Source organism: Mus caroli, unplaced genomic scaffold (genome assembly GCF_978045245.1).
Source record: "Mus caroli unplaced genomic scaffold, Mus_caroli_1 scaffold_4, whole genome shotgun sequence".
Lineage (NCBI taxonomy): Eukaryota > Metazoa > Chordata > Mammalia > Rodentia > Muridae > Mus > Mus caroli.
In genome coordinates this window covers 131,610,546-131,633,490 of record NW_028227259.1, presented here as the reverse complement: position 1 = coordinate 131,633,490, position 22,945 = coordinate 131,610,546, and the positions used below count along the sequence as shown (strand labels likewise).

Here is a 22,945-nt window from a genome sequence, read left to right as displayed (position 1 = left end):
GTTTTTGTAGGGTCCAATTGTGGCAGAAAATGCATGTTTTGGGGTTTTACAAAGAGGAATCTCCCAAACAGACCACAGTGTCTTAGGTCTTAGGAGTATGGAGAACAACACCAGCTACCTCTAACCTGCTGGTTGGTTGTGGGTAAGCCCCCTTCAGGGTCCTTGCTTCTGCTTTCTCCACTACTCTCTCCTGCCTCAGGGGTTTACTGAGATGGCTTTGCAAGGAGGCAGCTATAGGAAACACTTTACAAGTTGTAACATTCCATAAAGATATGAGGACTTTTTTTTTTTTTTTCCATTTTATTTCTGGCATGTGTATGTCTATGTATGTTTGCCATGTGCATGCAATGCCTATACGGGCCAGAAGAGGGCGACAAATACCCTAGAACTGGCGTTAGGGATGGTTATGCGCTACTGTGAGAAATCTGGGAATAGAACCCAAATCCTCTGGAAGAGCAGCTAGTGCTCTTAATTGCTGATCCATCACTCCAGCCCTCCCCCCCCCCCCAGCCTCCCAAGTCATGAGGGGTTTTATGCCTCACATTTGCCTGCTTTTATTTGGAGTTTTCCACAACAAAGAGTTTCATACCTGGGGAGTTTGTATTGCTATATACAAAGTACTTGTCTCCTTTCTCCAGGTCTCTCCAAGGATGAGAGTGTGGTACCTGAAAGGCGTTGGGACCTTCTAGGAATGTCAAGTGGGAAGGAATCTGTCTCCAGGATGTCACTGTTATTGGAGGGGTCCCATCCCTTGTGGCTGTTGGACTGGTTCTTTTAGCTCCTCCTGTGCTGTTGGCTACAGACCCTCTACTTTTTGCCAGGCCGGCTGTGCCAACATGCAAGCCAGGAAGACAATGGGCTTCTAGCAACACATAAGCACAGTCTTTGTTGCCTAATCACAGAGGCGACACATGCAGTAATACTGATTAAAAGCAAGCCACCGGCTCAGTTCACAATGACGAGAGTAGATTACATAAGGCCAGGGACCCAGGTGGGAGGATGAGGGGAGCAAACCTCGGCTTTCCTAATTGCACTTTGACGACTGGCCAAGCATTTGAACACACCAGTCATTTGCTCTTGACAGCAACCTCAGGGAGCGGGAAAACAACACCTCTCTCTTAGAGGCAAAGAAACTGAAGCTATGACAAACGCTGGCATAAACTCCACATTGTGGATCCTGTCTCAACCACCCAGCTATGTTGAAACTTTTTATTTTTTTTAAAAAATATACTTATTTTATATGTATGAGTGGTTTCCCTGCATGTATGTATGTATGTATGTATGTATGTATGTATGTGAGCCATGTGCATGTAGTACCCATAGAAGACCGTGTCAGATCTCCTAGAGCAGCAGCTGTAGATAGCGTGAGTCTCCATGTAGATGCTGGGAATCGAACCCGAGTCCTCTGCAAGAACAGCGAGTTGTTCTTAACCACCCAGCTACTTCTCCAGCGCTAAATCATTTTCTTATGAGACTCGGGACCCCACGGCTCGGGAATGATGAGACTTGGGCCCTTGATGATGAGACTGGAGTTCCTATGGAGAATAAGCCCTTTACAGCTGTCAGTCGGGGTGGATGCCATCAGACAGGCAGCCAAACAACTCTAAGAGAACTGCTTGCTTTCAATATTGGTGTTTGGAGGCAGGGTCTCCCTGTGTAGCCCAGGCTGGTGCAAAACTCAAGATCCCCTTGCCTCTGCCTCCTCAATGTTGGGATTTTGGGTGTGTGATGCAATTTGCTTGGTTTAGTCAGACAGTGGGTTAACATGTGCCATACCTGACCTTTGATCTTCCAGCCTCCAACACTGAGAAGCGAATGTCGTGTTTATCTAGCAGCTCAGTGGAAGGTATCAGGAAATGTAACAGACACCGAGCCTCTTCCGCTAATATCCAGGACTCAGTGTTATACTTTTTTATTTTTTATTTTTTGGTCTATAAATATTTTATCTTATTTCTCTCATTTTATTAGCTCTTGGAAATTTTTATACAATGTATTTTGATCACATTCATGTCTCATCTCAATTCCTTCCATAGCCACTCCCTGCTTCCCTATCCACCTAACTTTGTGTCATTAAAAAAAAAATTATTGAATACAATTCATGCTACCCACATACTCTTGCCTATGTGGTCCTCATTGGAGTATGGTCAACCTTCCAGGGGTCCGTATCCTTAAAGAAAACCCACCTTCATTCTCCTAGTAACTGTCGGTTGCCAACAGCTCCGGAGCTAGCGGTGGGACTTTGTGCCCGCCTCTCTGCTCCATGCTGGGATTTTAAGGAGTCTCCCACCGTAGTAATAACACGCCCATTTGATAGAATGTGTGATGGTTACTACTGTCTGTCAGTTTGACAGAATCTACATGCGCCCAGAGGCATGTCTATGGGCTGTGGATTTAGCTCGTCTTGCCTGTCGGTGGCAGCATCCCAGGACCGAACCAAAACAAACAAACAAACAAAAGACAAAAACCCAAAACAAACAAACAAACAAAAAACAAAAACCCCAAAACAAACAAACAAAAAAAAACAGACAGTGATGTCCTTCGCACCAGCATCATCTCTATCAGCTTCCTGACTGCAGATGCTATGTGACCACCTTAGCCCTGCCCCTGCCACCACAGTGAAAGCTTCCCTACTGACACCATGGCTTCCCTACTGTGATAGACTGTGCCCACTGGGAGCCAGAATCAACCTTCTCTGCCATTGCTTCTGTAAGGTGTTATGTCATCGCACATAGCAATAAGTTAAGTAATCAATACGAACAGGGACCATGGGGAATTAACAGTGACCATTCTCAAGATCATAAGACAAATGGGAGCTTGTTCTATCACCACCTGCCTGGCCCGGAAAGGGCACAGAACACGCCAGGAAAGCAGGGGCTTTGCCCCGCAAAGAGAGGAGGTCTGGGGGTTGCACAGCCGTTCCTGTCATTATTACCAGGAGCACAAAAGAGCTCTTGGCCTTAGTGTCACGACTGTCCTACCACACCAAGCCACTCTAGTGCTGGCTAGAACTGCTATGCCAAGTGCCTGAAACATCTGGAAGAATCCGCTCTTTGTAGAGGAGCCCGCGTTTTCACGACATGTATACCCTGTATGCGCCTGTGGTGTGTGCGTTTATATATGCCTGTACGGTTTGTTAGTTTCTGCATAGGCATGGTGGCATGTGCATGTCAGGCCTATAGTTGAGATCAAGGATCAATCACCCTTCATCACTTTTCTACCTTTCTACCTGAGTCCCTGAGGCAAGGTCTCTCAATCAAACCCAGAGCTCACTGATATGACTAGGCTTACTCTGGGGACCTCTTTCTTGCCCCTGTTTCTACCTTCCGAGGTTGGAATTAGAGGTAGCTTGCCACACCTACCCTCCCAGCATGCACATGGGTTTCCTGGGGGATCCTAACTCTGGTCCTCACATTTGTACTTTAACTGATGAGCCAGCTGTCTTCTCTAGGCTCACCCCTCGTCCCTGCCCACTGACATTTTACTGGCTGGGCCTCAGTGGACTCCCTCGGATTCCAGTCTCACCTTCAATCCTGGTGATCCTCTGCCTCACAGGGCCCACCTTCTACGTTAAGACTCACTATTATTAGAGCCCTGCTTGGAAGACACCCTTAGCTCTTCCTCCTTTGTAGTGTGCTCTTGATGGCTTGGGCTGTGACAATCAAATATCAAAGCCGACATCTCCCAGCCTCTCTTACAGGGAGGTGTGGCCATGGGCATGTTCTGCTCATGAGAAATGATAGGTGCAGGTTCAATGTCCCTTTAGAAGAGGAGGCAGGTTTTCTGTTTCACCAAGGTTAATCCCAGGGGCTGGAGTTCTCAGTAGGGGATAAGCCATTGTGGGTGGAAGTGGGTGTAGCTACACTTTGGGGGTGATGGAGGGACAAAGCAGGAGTCTGAGCACTCAGCATCTTTGCTGAGTAAAGCTTCCAGTGAAAGAGGGAGGGGGAGGGGGAGAGAAGTGGGGGGGGGCTTGCTCTATCTGTCACAGAAACATCCCTTTTACTAATAAAAGAAACCACCTCCGTCTATATAGTGAGCACCTTGGTCCCTGATAGCCGCCTCCCTGTGTGGAAAGTAGGAATACACGCCCCAGCAGCCCACAAAGGACGGGGGTGACTTGCCTTTATCCTTACTTAAGCACCAGCGCATCCTCCCAGGGTAGAAAATTAAGGACATGATGGATGAGTTGTCTCTGCCATTTAGCTGGCCTAATTTATACACTGCTGGTGAGAAAATGCTGCACTTGAGACAGAACAAGTGCGGAATAGTAAGGACCACTTATGAAGAATTAATGTGATCCCTGGGAACAAAAGGGGAGAGTTATCCAACTACCCGGGGAAAGGCACCAATGGCTTTGCCATTGATAACAAAAACCAGTTACTCAGTCTTTGAGAAGGGTGTGAGGTCTGACAGACCTGACTGATTCAAAGTTATTCAAATATCCTCTCTGCTGGGAGTGTGTCTTCCCACACTGCTTTAATTGTTTCTTTTGAATGAGTTGTTAGCTTTTCTTCTGAACAAAAGATTCAAAGCCTTTCCCACCTGAGGGAGTCTGGGTGTCGCTTCAGAAGACTTGGAATGAGGTGGCAAGGCGATGGAATGAGATCGCATGGGCGCATGGCGATGGCGATTAGGAAGTGGGTGCCTGAGGTCCCTGATCTATGGTGACCAGACTCTGAGGAGTATAGAGACCAGAAGATCATATACACAGCCAGTCTTTATGTTTTTAATGTATCTAAATGGCCACCCTTGTCTTCTCCATTTCCCAACTAGACATTTGGCCAGTGAGCTTTTGTTCATAAGCATGATGGTGCCACCTCCCTGTTGGTGACATTTTAAAGGTTAGGAAGCACTCCCTTCCCTGCCTCTGCCTGGCCAACCCTGATCTTTGGTTGCTGTTGTTACCCTTGGATCACGGCAACAGAGATGGATCCTGTGTGTTAGCGCACACGATGCTCCCGACTGGTTCCTGAGCACATGAGAGCAGAAGTCTAGCTGCCAAGGGCAGTGCAGGAGGGAGCCAGACCGCACTGGGTTTGCAGTGCAGAACAGATTCTCTTTAATTCATACCACTTTAAGCACGGCCTTGCTTACAAGCAATTGACCCGGATTCAAGTAATACCCTCCTTTATTGGACTTAATAACACACAGCACTTCTCTAGCGAACTTGCTTCTCAAATCACCTTCTGTCTTTCTGGAGACCGATCAATGTCACGAGGGTGAGTGAGTGTGCAGGCCAGTCACATGAGCTTCAATATCCCCAGGGTTTGCCAGACACTCCATCATGGGTTGATAAATGAATGCGGATGTAAAGATTCCAGCCTCACTTTGAGGTTTTCATAAAAAGCAAGTGTCACAAGAAGGCACCTTCCTATGAGGATCTAGCATATTCAAAATCAACACATGAAGACTCTTTAGGGTCTGAGGTTTGGGGGAGCAGCTATATCCTGCAGGCTTCTGAATCCCAGGGGGTTGCCTTGCAGAGAGATAAGAATGGTTGAGAACCGTACGTCCCTGTGTATGGCAAGTTTCAAGGTTGACAAAGCTTTGTGGCTTTTGTCACCTGAAATAATATCTTAATAACTTGTCTGAATGTCCTACAGAGCCCAGGGGCCCCATAGTTTCTAACTAAAGGCCAGGGTGATAGCTCAGTCTATAAAGTGCTTTGTGTGTAAGTAGGGGGATTTGAGTTCAACCCTCCCCCCCCAGAAGCCAGAGCCACATGAGTAAATCCAACCAACCAACCAACCAACCAACCAACCAACCAAAAAACAAACAAACAAACAAACAAAAACAAAAACCAAAACCAAACAAAAAAACAAAACTCAAAATTGGGCTTCCCAGTGTGCTTTGGTAATCTCAGTCCTGGGGAAGCAGAGATGAGAGAGCAAAATGTAGAGCCGAGCAGCTACTGAAACTCTACCAAGAGTTAAGGACCATCCTGAGGGCCCGGAAACAGTTCTGTGTGCACAAGCACTAGCTGAGCAAGTCTGATGGGGGCAGATGGAGGCAAGTCTGATAGGGGCAGATGGCCCCATAGTGGGAGACTCTAGAACTTTAAGGAGGCAGGGCTTAGGTCCGTTACTAGTGATAGGGCCTTTGAAGAAAATAGGCCAGCCCTGGCTCCGCTCTCATCATTTGCTCCCTGTCTGTCATGATACGAGATGCTCTGGCCACAGGAATGCACCAAGATCCCTGCCATACCTTCTTGGTCATGATGGACTCAAAGGGCTCTTTCCTCTTCTCACTTGGTTCCATCAGACACTATGTCATATTGACATGGAAGTAACACACGGCCTCAGATGAGAATCCCCCTCTGGGGTTCTAGGTAAGCTAATCTATAAGGGAGGGCAGATCAACCATCAACCAGTTCTAAAATATTTTGCATATCAGGGCCTGGAAAAACAGGTTCCCCAAGCCCTTTTCTACAGTTAATTATAGACGAGAGAAGAGTTTGACAGCTTGATAACTTGACACAAGTCAGCTCAGGGCAGATGCTGAGAGGGACCAACTTAATACCTTGTGTGTCAGTGCACACAGGGAACCACTTGCCACACCGAGTCAGGAATGGAGAGACTAAATGTTTCATTCTAGCCATGGGGCTCGGGCCCAGCGGGCAAAGCATTTGGGCCCTTGGTGTAAGAAGACAGGCCCAATAGCATCTCATCCTGAAGGAGTGGGAGAAGGACTTGGAATAAGATAGAGGTGGGGAGGCATTAAAACAGACACAGCAACCATTAGCATTAATATGACTCTGACAAGCATGTAATCCTGAGTTCCCAGAGTCTCGGGTATATGTTGCTGTGCCACAACACTCCTCCCCCCACACTCTAGAGGACTAAAACTAAAGCAATCATTTCATTCTCGTGTGGTTTCAGTGAATCAGACATTCTAGAAAGGTGTGGCTGGGTTGTTTTGGGTTGGGGAATCTCCTCCTATCCTCCTAAGCCCTTGTATGCTCACATAAGGGGCTGAGGTAATGAGAGTGGAGCTAGTTGATGTCACCTTTCCCTTTACGAAACTCAGGGTTCCTCCCTGGAGTCTGTCCACAGAATCTGGCTGGACTCCCTCCTCACATGGCAGCCACAGAATCATCAGACTGCCTGGATGGGGGCTTTCCGTTCTGTTCTGGCCCAGGGACAGAAGTCATACAGTGTCACTTCTGTTGAGGAATATTAGCCAATCAGAAAGCTCACTTGGTTCCAATGGGAGGGGACTAGACATGGCCTCCCAATAAGGAGGGAGAAGAAAGGTGTGTGAGCTGGCAACAGGGACTGTGTATACTTCACAAAAACGCAGCCAGTCCATGGCCTTGAAGTCACTATGAGGCTGTGGATGATGGATCTCAGATCTCCCAGCCTCCACCTTCCAAGTGCTGAGCTCATAGGCATGCGCCATAATGCCCTGTTTATGTGTGGTGCATGCTAGGTGAGCTCTCTACCCACAGAGTCACATTCTCAAGCCTGTCGTTTGGAAGCAGGTGATGCTAACACTCCATATTCACAGGCGACAGTGTGATCATGTGCCAGGCTACAGGGGCCCAGGCTATGGGCATTGCCTTCTGTCCCTAGTATCTTTGTAAAAACATCCGATTTAATGAAGGAAATTAATTTCCTTTATTGAAGTGAGACTTGTCCAAAAGGTGAACCATGGGGTTTACACAGCACCAACCTTTGAGAAATCTCTGTGATACCTTCAGATATCAGACATCAGTCTGAGATGCTGACTGTGCTGTGAAATACCACACCGTGAGGGGGTACCCTTGGTGGGCCCATGCCAGGGTGTGGCCCTGAGAAATGACGCCATGCAACAGACCTAGTGTGAAAGGGGTTTACTTGGGAGAGGAGGGGGTGAGAAGTGAGGGCCTGGGGAAGGGATAGAGGCAGACAAATGGACATGTAGATAGACAGACAGACAGGAGCAGAGCCATGAGGGTGGAAGAGAGGGAGCAGAGAACAGAAAGAGGGGATGGTGGGAAGAGAGTGAGAGAGGGAGCCAGAGAGAGTGAGAGGGGCAGAGAGAGAGAGAGAGAGAGAGAGAGAGAAGAGAAGAGAAGAGAAGAGAAGAGAAGAGAAGAGAAGAGAAGAGAAGAGAAGAGAAGAGAAGAGAAGAGAAGAGGAGAGAGCAAAAGCTACTCAGGTTCTTTTATATGCAGCATACACCTGTTGCCACTGTGCTGTGGCATATGGCATTGGCAGGTCATGATGTAAGGAGTTGCTAGGTCCGTGAGAGCAGGCCAGTGGAAGCACCTGTCTGTTAACAGACTGGCCCTCCGGAAACTAGGATTCTTTCATATCTTTCACTTCCCCCCAGGTCCCACACTCAGGTGTCTCTAGCAAATCCTCTTAAGGGATTTACTCCCTACAAATGACAGGGCATAACAAACAGCCCCCAGCACCTAAGCTTTCCACAATGCGCCAAACATGCCCAGAGTCTAGGAAACTGATGGTCTAATGTGTGGTTCAAGTAGGAAGGAGAGAAGATTATAGCAAAAAAAATTACACAGTTTGTACATCCACACATGCACCTGTTTTGAAGGTGCACATGAGCCTGCTATACACTTGGGAGTGGCAGGGGGTGGGGTGGGGCACACTTCTTTCTTGGAGAGCCCAGGAGGTACCTACATACCACTGAGATGGAGATTTTAATGTGGTTGTTTGCTGTCTCCGAGAGAGGACTTGGGGTGGGCAATTTCCCTCTGGAGGAAGGGGATTATCTTACTATATCATTCCCTAAGCTGCTATTTACAGTAAGCAGCCCTGAGCTCCTCATACTCCAGCATCCTTCAAAAAACAAATAACCTCCTACAGCTAACTCTAAGGCAGGCAATTGAGACCACTTAGATGAATGCTAATGGGTATTTTACTTACCATTTTCAATGATTTTTGCTTTCTGAAAAGCCCTTCTTGTTTATTACCTGCCTGATTTACATCATCAACCTCCCCCCGCCCCCCAGCATCTAGTCCCTGAAGCTTCATGCTCTTGAGTTAAGAGAACAGGGGTGCCAGCTGCTGCTGCAGGAAGGTGGGAGAAAGACATCAGCTTCGCGCCGTATTCTATGGAGGCACATGGACGTCAGAAGGTCTACCCATAAGATCACCTGATAGCTGACCTGCCACTCAACAGGAGGAAGGGTGGGTAGGACAGAAGAGTACTTCTGTCCCTGGTATTAGCGTATCTGTAAGGCTACAGGTGATTGGGGAAGAGGGAGCAGACATCAGATGCATTTCCCCTTCTTTTGGAAATGAAGGGACGTCTGTATGATTGGTTCTGTTTAGAAAAAGATCCTGTGGTGAAAAAAACAAACAAACAAACAAACAAACAAAAAAACCAAACGGATGGTGGCCCAGCCTTTTAAGCTTATTTTCTCTAAGTCCCTGGCTTGGAAAGAGGAAGTAGTAGTCTTGCTCCAGGATGACTTTTTGAGGCAGTCTCTCCACCTGGAAGTTACAGATAATCAACTTCCTGATGCCAACAGGGCTCTATTGTGGCGGGAGCCTGGCTGCTTTTGCAGAGGGTTTACTAACTGTGGAACCATCTTCCTGTACAAAGAGCCTTTTGTTGAATCCTCTGCGCTATGGTTTTAAAACAGCTAGCTACTGGGTGTGTTGGTATTTACCTGTAACAGCAGGCACCCCCCCCCCCGCCCCTCAGGGAGGAAAGGAGGAAAGGTGAAGGCCAGTGTGAGACCCACAGAGTGAGTCCAAACCAGTCTGGGCTATTTGACTAGATACTGGCTTAAAAAAAGGAAGGAAGGAAGGAAGGAGAAAGAGGAGAGAGAGAGAGAGAGAGAGAGAGAGAGAGAGAGAGAGAGAGAGAGAGAGAGAACAAATGTACAAAGTATGGTAGATTTGATGTGACAATTGCTCTAGAGAAACCTGTTGCTCTGACCACACAGGGCACCATGCATTCCCACCTGGGAAGCTCTGAAAGCCGAAAGGATACACTGCATCATTCAATTTAGGCAGGCGCAGCCTGCTTCCCTCTGCAACACTTCTAGAATGGGAACAGGTAAGTTCTGCCCACCTCCCAGCAGGGCACCGATGACTCTGATGACATCTGTCCATGGTTCTGAAGCTTCAAATGTAGGCTTCCCTTGGGCTGACCCCCTAGCTCTGCAGCTTAGATGATTTGCATGACAGCTAGCTGCCATGAGACATTGTCTCCCATGCCTCCATTTCCAAAGAGGATTGTCATCTCTGACGAAGGGGACACCCAACAGATGGACACATGCCCCGTTTGCATTCTCTTGGGTTCTCGGGGTTGTTCTGGAACAAGCCCTGAACACCCACATCACGGGAACTTCTGTCTGCTTCTCAGCATTCTCTCAGCTGCCAGCCTCTCCCTTGAGCCTGATTCCATTCACTCTCGGGTACCAGGCTCTGCCTTCCCCAGTTTACTCATACTCATATTCCTATCCTACCTGTCTGTCTGTCTGCCTCTGTGTCTCTCTGTGTCTCTCTCTGTCTTTCTGTCTCTCTCTGTCTCTGTCTGTCTCTCTCTCTCTCTGTCTCTCTGTCTGTCTCTGTCTCTCTGTCTCTCCCTCTCTCAAGTCAAGTATATGGCTTTCTGCTGCTAGTGCCATTGAATTGGACCATGACACAGTTTTTATATCTTATTATTTTTAATAAAAGATTTATTAAAAATAATAAAAGATTTATTTTTTAAATTATATGTATATGTGTTGCTATGTGTAGGTATGTACCTTATGTGTGTCCAGGAGACCACAGAGGCCAGAAGAGGGAGTCAGATCCCTTGGTGCTGGAGTTATAGGCATTTGTGAGCTGCCATGTGGGCGCTGGGAAATGAACCCTGGTCATCTGCAAAAGAAGCAAGCACTTCTGTCCGCTAAGCTAGCTCTCCAGCCCTGGTTTTGATATTTTGATTGTATTTGTATCTGATTCCTTTTAGTTGTGCAACTGAGGCATTCCCTCCTCAGATCATTTGTACACGCCAAAGCTACTTTTGAAAGAAAACACTTTCAGTCACTTACTTAAACATTCCGTTTGGGTTCCCTCTCCTTCTAAGCACCCTTATTCTTTATCTACCTGCCTGAGCACGTGCCTTTGGTGGTGGAGGCTGTCAGAAAGATTTAGTGAAACAATGTGCACATTTTTATAAAATGCCGAACCCCAGGGAATACACAGGGGCCTGTCCTGCACATTGCAGAATGCTGAGAAATACACAGACTATTCCCGTGGCTCAAGTGTGGGCTTTTAAGGCACCAGGCTTGCTTGGGCGACAGCTTTTAACAGCAGTGCTTTAACAGCCAAACCTAAAAGGAAACTTCAAGTGCAGACTCAAGCTGCATTATGTCAAGGTGTTCGGCTGGGAACAGGAACATGGCTGGGTCAGGATTCCTGCAGCTGGTATCTCTGACCCAGAGCAGGCGCCAGCTGGATCATGACCTCAGAGGGAGGGGTTATACCTTCCAGCAACTAAGCCCCATTCATTTCAGGGAGTGCTCTCCTGTTCAAGAACTATCTTATGCCCCTGAAGAATGAGCTTATAAAAGATGGTTCAGGGAGTGCTCAGGGCAAAAGCACTTTTCAGATGAAAATTCCACACTGGGAGTCCAGGGGAGCCAGCTTCTCTCTTTCTTTCTGTTACCTGGGGGTCATTCTTCCAGGTCAGAGAGAGCACTTGCCTAATTGATCCCTAGCCACTTGGGCAGGACTATCCTGGACACCGAGGTCTGAACAATGGCTCAGAACTGGGAAGGGAGATGAAAGGGAAATGCAAGAATGCAGAAAGGAGCAGGAGAGTGAGTTCTAATTCAAGGCCACTGCTGTCTGCCCACACCCACACCCTTAGTCTTTCTGCCACAGCCTTAGTGGCCTCTGCCTCATGCCTGGCTCACTTAAGAGTCACATGGCTCTGATGGGGAAAGAGATGCACCTAGTGTTAACTGCTGTGTTGGTCTAAGTATGAAAGATTCTCTTATAGGTTGTTAGTGGAGTTTGCCTAAGAGCACAGATGCTCAAGATGAAAAAAAAAAATAAAAAAAATAAAAGGCTTGGGGGTGGGGATCTATCCATAACGTAAAGAGAATACACTCAGATGTGTGTGTAGCCCAGGTACAAGCCATCTTCCTGGGTGTGGGGAATTCTGGCAGATGGCTTTGAGTCCCTGAATCCTCCAGTTCTTTGGGGGGAGGTTTTGAGTTAGGGAGAGAGGCCTCTATGCTATCTTTGTGAGTTTCCCAAGCAAGCTTTCTCTCTCAACTTTTTTTCCAGAGAGGCCACTTCCCTAGGGGAGGCAGGAGGGGGCTCTTTTGACTCTGAGTCTCAGGCTGGGCTAGCTAGAAGCAAACTCTGGGTTGGGGAGTCATTTGAAAGTAGTGAATTAACAGGGAATTTTCTTTCCCTGTTCGGGGAGAAAATAGAAAGCAAGAGAGAAGAAAATGGTCCCAACACAGGAAAGAGGTCCAGCAAGGGCTGTTTTCAAAATCCCAGCTTCCAGCCAGTTCATGTAGGGAGCTCACAACAGTGTCCTGAAATGTCTGGTGTTGTCCAAGTGTGACAGCAGAGCTGGGCTTTTGCACCACACCTGACCTCACAGGTAGGGCAACTGAGGAAGAAAAAGCCCCAGGTTTCTTCCAGTGATTGGCAAGAGTGGGCTAAAGGTATCCTTCAGCCCAGAACCATGCTCCAATGAAAGTACCATAGGATATGAAAGCAACTGGGTTGTTGGGGACTAGATTGTGACACACAGAACACCTCTGTCCCCAGCTCCATTCATATACTGAAGCCCCATACCCTGCTGTGGCTATATTTGGAAACCAGACATTTATGGAAGTAATTAAGTCTAAAGGAGATCCTGGGAAGGCCATAACCTGATGAGAGTGGATGTACTAAATCCAATTTTGACTTAGCATGAGCTGTCATGCTAGAGACCTGTTGTAGATGGGAGATGACTGGACATGCAGAGAACATGGAAGGAATAGCATTAAGTAAGTCGCCACAAATATCCCTTCTTCACTCAAACACCACCAAGCCTCATCATAAGCTGACCACAGGAGTGTGGCCTGTCACATGTCAGTGCTGGGTCCATCTTTGGGATAGGCTTCCAGAGTCAAACTCCAGTCAGTCAGTTAGTCAGTCAGTCAGTCACTCTGCCTGTCTGTCTGTCTCTTTGTTTCTCTCTGACTCTGTCTGTCTCTGTCTCTCTGTATCTCTCTCTGTCTCTGTACAAATTGTCAAGGGACAATTTGTAAGGGATCCCTTCTCTTCTTTTATCATTGAATTCTGGGTATTAAACCCAGATTGTCAGGATTTGCAGCAAATGCCTTTACCCGTGATGCCATCATTGGATCCACCTTGCTTTTCTTTCTTTCTTTTTTTTTTAATTCTTTTTTTTAAAAAGATTTATTTATTTATTATATGTAAGTACACTGTAGCTGTCTTCAGACACTCCAGAAGAGGGCACCAGATCTCGTTACGGATGGTTGTTAGCCACCATGTGGTTGCTGGGATTTGAACTCTGGACCTTTGGAATAGCAGTCGGGTGCTCTTACCCACTGAGCCATCTCACCAGCCCCCACCTTGCTTTTCGAACATGAGTCTCTCACTGGCGTGGGCTCCTCAGTAAGTCTAGGTAGGCTGACTGGCTGGGAAGCTTCAGGGAGCACTGGAATTATAAGAGCAGACCACCATGCCTAACTTTTTATATGGGTTTGAGGGGACTGAACTCAGTCCCTCTGTGCGTACACAGCAAGCCCTCTGCTCATGGGCCCTCTCCTTAGCCCCAGCAAATCCTCTTTTATGAGCTGGAACTCCAGGATGTAAGCAAGCTCTAGAAATACAGCTGCAGCTTCCACGGCTCCAAACGGGCAGCTTTCCTAATTGTTGACACTCACGAGGGACATTTAGAGAGCCAAAGGCAAGACGCAAAGCACTCTCAGTGTCTCCAACTGCCACCAGCCAGCATCCCACAGAGAGGCTCCTGCAGGCAGCCACAAATCACGAAGCTGGGGTGTGTGTGTGTGTGTGTGTGTGTGTGCACTCTGTGCCAACAGAATCCTTAGATAATTGGCTGAGTTTGTCCTTGAAGCAAGAATGCTTGGTACACATGTCCTGATGAGGGCTGTCTGCTTCTGCCAGGTTGATCAGGGAGGCCAGTTCCCATGACCAGGGCAGCTTCAGGCATGGGAGAGCTATTCCTGTCCGTCTTCCTCAGAGGCTTGGGGAGCTTCCCTGGTGAGGACTGTGGATTCTGAAACAGATGACCTGAGCACAGACCCCTGCCCCAGATGTCCCCTTCTAGCATTTCAGGGACTGTAAGTGTGCTGCAGGCTCTTTGCAGCAGGAAGTTCCATGGACATCTCTGTGAATGGTGATTATGCTACCAAGCAGGGTGAGCAGCTCCATGGGTAAAGTGGAGCTGGACTGGGGTACAGTTGTTAGGAGGGTTTACCCTGGATAGCTTAGTGGGGGTCTGATAACATCACAGTGTGCCTGGAGGTCAAGGTAGGAGGTAGTAGACTTGGAGATCTGCTCATAGAACAGAAACTATCTAGGACAGCTCAGAAAAGAGATGACTGGCCGAGGCTGGCTCTGTGGGTGTGGCTCAGCCACAGTCAAGGAAACAGGATTGCAGGTTCCCAAAGACAAGGCAAGGGACTCTCCCGGGAGCTCTTCTGCTACCTGTGTCGATTCCCAGTGAAGCTGCTTGCATTCTGAACTCAAGAATTTTCAGGTGATCAGCTTAAGTCATTTCAAGTGACTCTTAAGTGCATCTCAGGTGAAATTTTCCAGCCATAAGAAACAAACACCCAAAGCAATGTAGAGGCAGAATGGGTGACAGAGGCCACACCTCCCCATGTCCTAGAAAGCTGGCCCACCAGCCACTCTCATGAGGAGTTTTCTCAATCGAAGTTCTCTCCTCTCAGATGACCCTGCCCCATGGCTTGCTCCAAGTTGACAAAGGGTCAAATGAAGTCAAGCTCAATGGGGAGCAGAGAGGAGGATCCTTCCCTGTACACCTGTCCCCCACCAGGATGCTTTAGACCCTGAACTGCACTTGGTTGGATGCCTGCCATGAGACTAGGGTGTGCAGACACTCAGAGGCTATAAGGATACACTGCCGGGGCTGGGAGGTGACTCAGTTGGTAATGTAGCACAAGAGTCTAGGTTTGATCCCCTGGTGGAACCATGTGGGGAATAAGGGTGGGTGTGGTGGCTTGTGCCTGCCATTGGGAATAAGAAGATTGGCAGATTGCTGTCCAGTCAGCTATTTGACCAGTGAGAAACACTGTCTTAAACAAGGTGGATGGTACCTGAGGAACAAGAGCCAAGGTCATCTTCTGACTTAGATACACACACACACACACACACACACACACACACACACACACGCGCACACACCATATACATGTTTCACTGTCTTAAGGTCTAAGACCTGTGCTGATTTGCTGTACAGTGATAGACAAATCCAACATTTTGTGTGATCTGCCAGGAGCTGCCTCAAGAGTGCCACACACTCTGGGTACTTGAGATCAGGTAGGATTCTGACTCAGGGGTACCTACCTACCCAGCACAGAGTGGAGAGCCTCCCAGGGCCTCCTAAGTGTCTAAGCAAGGGATGGGTCTGAAAGGGGAGACGTATCGGTGTCGCCCAGAGATCAGGTTCCCCTGCAGCAGGTGGTAGTTTCATGATATGTGCTAGGCCCTGATGTATAAACACTGTTCCTGAAGCTGAGTGACAGCTGTTGTGAGGTCCTGGCTGTCACAGTCTGGGATGGGTGTTTGAGCAACTGATGATACTGGCTCTTCCATAGCAAGGGTTCTGAAGGGGGGCAGATCACTTAGGGAAACTGAGAGCAAGCAGGCCTAGCCAGGTTCCCTCCACCACATACACCTGCTTGTGACGACCCAGAATCAGACTGGTGGCAGTACACCTGTCATAAAAAAAAAATAAATAAAAAGAAGAAGCTATCCTGAAAATGGCTACATAGAAATCTGTCCAAGCCATTCAGAGAGGGGCTGGAGCGATGGTACCATTGTTACAGGCACTGACTGTCCTTACAGAGGACATGGCACTCACTTGATGACTTGCAACCGCCTGTAACTACAGCTCCAGGGGATCCGACACCCTTTCCTGGCCTCTGTGGGTACCAGGTACAGATGTGAAGCACCCCTTTCACATAATTCTAAAAAAATAATAGTTGAAAACAAAATCCCTCTGAAGAACCAAACTGGGAAAAACAGGTACACTCTGTACTCTTCCAGGGACACAGCAGCCTCCAGCCAGGGTTCTCAGAAGCCCCAAAACACACAGGGCTGACTGCGTGTCTCTTTATAGAGTATTCTACAAATGTCTCATCTCCCTTTCGTGGATTCTCAGGCTGTGCCTGACACAAAGAACTATTTACACGTGTAAGTTCACTATCTGTTAATTAACAAGCCTGCCTTCATTTACTTAAATGTCTATAATGATTATATTTTACACAAAGCCAATTGGGAAAATTTCATGTGTCTTCTGACCTCCCCTATAACTAAGGGCCCAGGCACACATTTCTTTCTGGTCACTCCTCCAACCCCTATCTCCAGGTCAAAGACAGAGACACTGAGATGTGCTTAACAATTCTTCCAGGGGTCACGAGCCACCATGGGGATGGCTGGGGCAGAAACCAGGAGCTGTTCAGCAGGACAGCTGTCTTTCATGGTTGGGTGTTAAAGGAGGGTCCTGCAGAGAGTTCCATGGGTCTAAGAATCGAGTGCGCATAAACAAAAGTGGAGAAGCTTCCTGTAGTAGCTCTATCAGGAAACTTGGGAGCATCCTTGTATGTAGGGTAAGCATTAGGATGAAATAGTTGTCTTCTAGAAGTACTTTGACCTCAAAGAAATCATTGTAGAAAAAGGACTGTTTTCTGTTACCCATAGTTGTCTTTCTCGAAGAACTCTACAGCCTGTGCACGACGACTTTGGTCACAAGACAGCCCTGGCACCCCAGGAACGTCTTGCATTATTGAATACTGCAAACTGTAGAAAGCAAGGACTCAAGTTGTAGAGGTGTGGCATTTTCCTTCAGGAACCATATAGATTAGACCAGGGGTTTGGGGACGAGGAACTTGATGTACCCCTCAGGTTAAAACAACTTTTGTGTAACAATTACTAACTAGGCTTTTGGTTGGCTGCTCAACACCCAGTCCACAGAGGCTGGCTCTCCCTGCGGCCAGCCAGGTGTTTAACTCATTCTTGAGTGACCCTCTCTCTTTGATCAACTCTCGAGACTCAGAACACTGACAAACGGCAGCATTTTAAGGGTCAATTAAGACATGTCCCATAACTGAACCTTTCTTCTCTAAATCTGTTTCTTTAGGAAAACACACTGAGAGAACAGGTCTAGAGAGCCCAGACAAGGGAACACGCTTCTGATGGACAAAACAAAACAAAGCAAAACAGACAACGCTGTGTGTACAAGGAAATATCACAAAGTACTCCATTCATATGTATGATTGACACCCACCATTCAAAAATTAAAACTCCAACAGTGGAGATGCCAGCCGTACTGAAGTCAGGTCCACCTACCTGTGGACAGCTCTCAGGAACCTGTCAACCTCTGTGGCTGTGTTTTACTGACCTAAGCAAAAACTAAATGTGTCAGAGAAACAGCTGGGGTACCAAATTTAGAAAGGGTTTCAATTGTTCATAAGGGAATTCTATGTCACTCAGGTTGGCAAAGCAATTCTTTTCTTAAGCGATGGCATGGGAGCCGGCACTGAGAAACCAGGCTGTTCCAGTGAGGACACACACAAGTCGGTTTGAGCATCTCTTAAGGAACTATTTGAGCCCATACTAAATGCTACCAGGATGCTGATGTGAGAACCATCTTCCTTACACACTCAAGACCGTTTGCATCAAGTATACAATGTATTCTGAGCATAGTCCCCTCTCCCCAACATCCTCCCCTTTCTATCCTTCTCATTCCCTACAGATGAGCAGAAAGCCATTCTTCTAGATATGTTTTTCATAATGATTAAAACTCTTCTACCAGCAATCACAAAGATGGGATCAAGCATAATATGCATGATGAGGTAGAGGGTTCATTGTGTTGGGCAATTATTGTTAACTTGACACAAACCAGAGTCACCTGGGGAGAGGGACTTCAGTTGAGTGATTGCTTCCTTAAGATTGGCTACATTGTGGGGGCATTTTCTTGACTGATGATCCCAGTCCATTATGGGTGGTAGTACATCTGGGCACGGTGACCCTGGATGCTATAAGAAACAGGCTGAGCAAGCTTGGGGAGCAAGCCAGTAAGCAGCATCCCTCCATGGCCTTTGCATCAGCTCCTGCCTCCAGCTTCCTGCCCTGTTTGAGTTCCTGCCCTGACTTCCCTCACTGATGGACTGTAACCTGTAGGCCAGAAACCTTCTCCTTTCTCAGTTTGGTTTTGGTCATGGTCTTTATCATGGCAACAGGAGCCCAAGCTAGAAAAGCCATTTCAATTTTCTGTTTTCCATGGATAGTAGAGAGAGATTTTATGTGGAAGGAAGCTCACTGGTTAGCATTATCTAGGAGAATCAAATCTGGAAACAACCTTGGCTCTTCAAAATCACAGTATGCTGACTGGCATTCGGTTAAAGGCTTGTGGTGAAGTATGATGTAGCTGTTATCCCTGTTTTAAAGATGTACTTAAAGTCAAAATGAAATGTTTCCTATGCAGATGAAAACAAAAAGCACCTTAAAACTCCCAGTGGATATTAGGATCCCAAACCTCTGAGGTAATTAACTTACTTCTGCGTGTGGAGATTATGTATATGAGACCCTGGAAGGAGATGAGCCCACATTTTAGCAGCTGCTAGCGGGATGCCTTCAAGTGACTTGAATTTTGTTTTCCAAAACAGTTAAGTGTAGTGTTCTTCATAGCCATGAAACCACTCTCTTGAGGGGTAATCCACAGTGTCTATGGTGAGTCTCTGGGAGACTCCTCTTAGCCTCACAATTTGCCATCTCCTTCCCTTATTCTCAATGGTGACTAAATCTAATCTGTATGCAGAGGGAATATTTTGTCACAGCATCCTCTGATAAGCCAAGGAGGGCGACAAAGCGCAGGGTGTGTGTGTGTGTGTGTGTGTGTGTGTGTGTGATGTCATTTCTGTTCCAATGCTCAAAGATCACAAGGCTGGTGCCTACCCATGCTGACAACCATCAGTCATCCGATACTCCTGTGGGCATTAGGTCCTGGGTTTAACATCTGGACCACCGATAGTCTCTGGACCAGCAATGGTCCATGTGAAGCCAGACAAAGCTCAATGCAAAACCAGACTGCTCTGGAGGTGTTACTCACCTATTGCGTGCCCCAGGGCCCAGGCGCTGGCAGGCCACCGAGGTGGTGGTGTGCTTCCCTCCGTTGCCCACCTCTTGCCTCACATCCCACTGCCGAGGCTCGCTGGTCTGCGCGGTCAGAATGTTCACCCCCTTCTTCACCTTGGCTCTGTGGATGGAGGGAGAGAAAAAGGGTCACAGTGTTAGAATTGAGCTTTCAGAGAGCCCACTCGGATGCCGCTATCAAAATGCATGGGGCTGTGCCCCTGCTAGGACCACACATGGAGGTGAAAGGGATCCCCCCCTCCCCCCACCCAAGGCTAAGGGACCGTGGAACTTGCAGGAATATCCTAGGGCATTCTCTAAATTGCACAAGAAATTTTTTTGTTTTGTTTTTTTCAAGACAGGGTTTCTCCGAGTAGTCCTGGCTATCCTAGAACTCACTCTGTAGACCAGGCTGGCCTAGAACTCAAACATCTGCCTGCCTCTGCCTCCCAAGTGCTGGGATTAAAGGCATGAGCCACCACTGCCCGGCACACAAAAAATTTTTATGTGATCCCAGGCATATAGATCTACCAAGAAGGTAAAGAAAACATTTACTGGTAATAAGTTTGTTTGTTTGTTTGTGGGTAATACACATGAGTTCAGTGTCCATGGAGGCCAGAAGGAGGCATCATATCCCCTGGAGCTGGAGTTAGAGGTGCTTGTGAGTCACCATGTGGATGCTGGAAGCTGAACCAACTCAGGGTCCTCTACAAGAGCAGCCAATGCTCTTAACCATGGGGCCATGTCTCTAGCCCCTAAGAATGGAGCTTAAAGAAAGACTTGGGTAAGAGGTAAAAACCAAGGGAATGAAGACATGGCAGGGAATAACTCAGAAAGTGACATGGAAATTTAACAGCGCTGTGGTGGAGAACCCAGTACTACTGTTTATGAATTAGGTCAAGAAACTTCTAAAAGAGCAGGCAATTTCAGACTAGAAGTGACTGGAAGATTTTATATACAATGGATGATAACAGGCCATATGACCAGTGCATATTTAAACACAAGGTGTACAGAGGGGAGCCTCAGCAAAAAAGCATTGTCCTGGTTAGCTTTACCCGACAACTTGACGCAGTCTGGAGTCATCTAGGAGCCTCCGTTGAGAACTGGAAGGATCAGATTGACCCATGGACATATCTGTGAGGGACTCTACTGTTAGTTGTTGTAGAAGAGTCTAGCCCACTGTGGGAAGCACCATTCCCTACACAGGGCTCCAGAGTCACATAAGAAACCTGGTTGAGCATGAGCCTGCCAGCCCACAGCCAGCATCCCCCAGGGTTCCCGTCATGTTTCTTTGTCTGTGACATGAGCACCTTGGTCATGTGTGGAATGGCAAGCAGGGCTGCTATCAAGCTCCTGCCTTGAGTTCCTTCAAAGGTGGACTGTGATTTGGGATTGTAAGTTACATAAACCCCTTTTTCTCTAAAAGTTGGTTTTAGTCAGGGTGTTTTGTCACAGACACAGAAGAGAAACAAGGACAAGAATCAAGCATCAGAGGAGAATCGGGAGTCCATGGCAGCCTCATGGATGCGACTGGAATAGCAGAAGCAACTTCTGACCAAAGCTCTGTCCCCACCCACTTACAGACTCAATGTCCTCACCACATTAGTCTTCAAAACATTTATCCTCTATGCCCATGCTTGGGAAACCACAGGGGAGTTGCTCCAGCCAATCAGGGAGGAAGTGATGGATACAGGGAACAAAGTCTGGACTTGAACAGAGAGACAGACACCCAGTGCACGGACAGCCTGAGACTCCCACCAGCAATGCTGTGGGACTTCTCATAGAAATGTGAAGAAATATCTGTTCACCCCAGATAGGGTACCCATGACAAAGAAAAGATTCCTCACTGGTGAGTGTACTGGGGTGATTGACAGGAGCATCTCTGACTCAAAAGCAGCTTCAATCACCCCTTCTCCCAGCACACCACTCGCAGGTAGCTCCACTCAAGAGTCTCTTCTTCTCTGGAGGCTGTTAGTGCTTTATAAAACTTGGGGACCAGCTTTGTGACTCTTTTATCTTTCTAGCTTCCCAAGCCAGGAAAGTTTCTTAGGTTTCTTCCTCAAGGAGGCAAGATTTCAGCATGCAGGGAGTCGAACAGCCAACAGTGAGGTTTCTAATGATGTCTGCCTGTGATCTAAATGAGTACATCCTGAGATGTGACCAACGAGCAAAAGAGTTTGGGAACGGGGGTGAGCTGGACATACAAGGAAACAAGAAAAGAAAAACCAATAAAACTCAGGGCTGGAGAGGTGGCTTGGTGATTAAGAGCATGGACTGCTCTTGTAAAGGATCCAAGTTCATTTTCCAGTACCCATATGGTAGCTCATAACTGCTTGTAACTCTAGCTTCAGGGAATCCAACTGGTACATACATACTCACACGCACATGCATGCACACATTAACACTCTCACACACATAAAGGTACTTTTAGTTTTATATTAAGTCACTACACGGTGGACATTGTGACTTAACATTGTGGCTTAACTTGACAACGTAAGGACATTGACAAGTTCAAAGAGATGAGGATGCATTTGGTGAACAATATTTAAAGGCACACTAGCATGGGGAAGCCCCATCTTTCCTAGCAGAGATACTGACAACTCTTGGGCGTTCAAGGTCCTGGCACTCATGTGTGCTGCTACAAAGGAAGGCTTCCTGCTGTGTGACTTGGCTGGGAAATGGTTTGGTTGCATTTGAACTTTGAGAGTCCAGATTTTAGCAAGGCTACAGTCATTTCTTCCCCATTGGAGTTCACATGCACTTGAAGAACCTGGTCGGTCTTTGTGGTGGGTAGTTCCATATCCGAGAGAGCTGGAGAGCTAGCCACTGAGGTGGGGAAGGCCAAGAGCCGTAAGGGTTTCTGGTGGACAGAGATCACTTTCTTTGGTGAGAACAATGGGTGTTTTGATCTATTCCATGCATTGAACAGGGGAGACGGCAGCCTGGATTCCAGAACTGGAAATTTGCAAGTAGAGTCAGCACTGGAGATAAAAAAATGAGTCACTCATCCTTAGGGATACCTAGCATCGAGGTAAGAAGTGGAGGTGAAGTGGCCAGACAGAGGCTGGCTTTTCCTGCACGGGTGTGTGGATGGGAGACATAGCAGACTAGGACGGAGATCTCCACTCTAGTCACCTGCCTGTGTTTCTCTGCCCCATGCGTAGCATGTATCCTGGTCTCATATGCCCCGATTTATGGGCCTGATTTTGCTGGCCACTGACATTCCAAGCTATCATTTGTTATTTGTGATGCCTGTGCTGAGTCCTGAGCTTCTCAGCACAGGCTGGAGGCTGGGGTGTCTCAGGGTACGATCTAGCTGTGGATCTCCTCTTGGTGGCACTCCCAGCTTCACCGCAGGTGCCCAGGCAGAGCCCACACATCCATCCTGCACGTTCCCAGCCAGCGATCTCGCTCAGTTCTAGCTGGTTAAAAACAATAGCTTTACCCGTCTTTTCCCAATATGTAATAAGGGGTGATTAAGTGTTCTTAGAGAAAAATCAATGCTCGGTACACATTTTGAACACTGAAAGGCTAATTTCCACCCGCGAGGTATCTCCCTCTGGCCATTTGTAACCTCCTCATGTAATGCTGTCTCCTGAAGCTGCTGAGTTCTTCTGGGATGAGTGAGC

At 47.5% G+C, this 22,945-nt stretch overlaps 1 protein-coding gene across 1 annotated transcript in view; it reads right to left on the bottom strand.

The window, feature by feature from the left end:
* The window catches only part of Tmem132c (transmembrane protein 132C), a 202,477-nt gene that overhangs the window by 81,045 nt on the left and 98,487 nt on the right, over positions 1 to 22,945 (bottom strand). Inside the window, exon 2 of the mRNA XM_029477801.2 lies at positions 19,294 to 19,440. Within this exon, the coding sequence (XP_029333661.2) occupies positions 19,294 to 19,440 (147 nt within the window). The remainder of the gene's footprint in view (positions 1 to 19,293; positions 19,441 to 22,945) is intronic.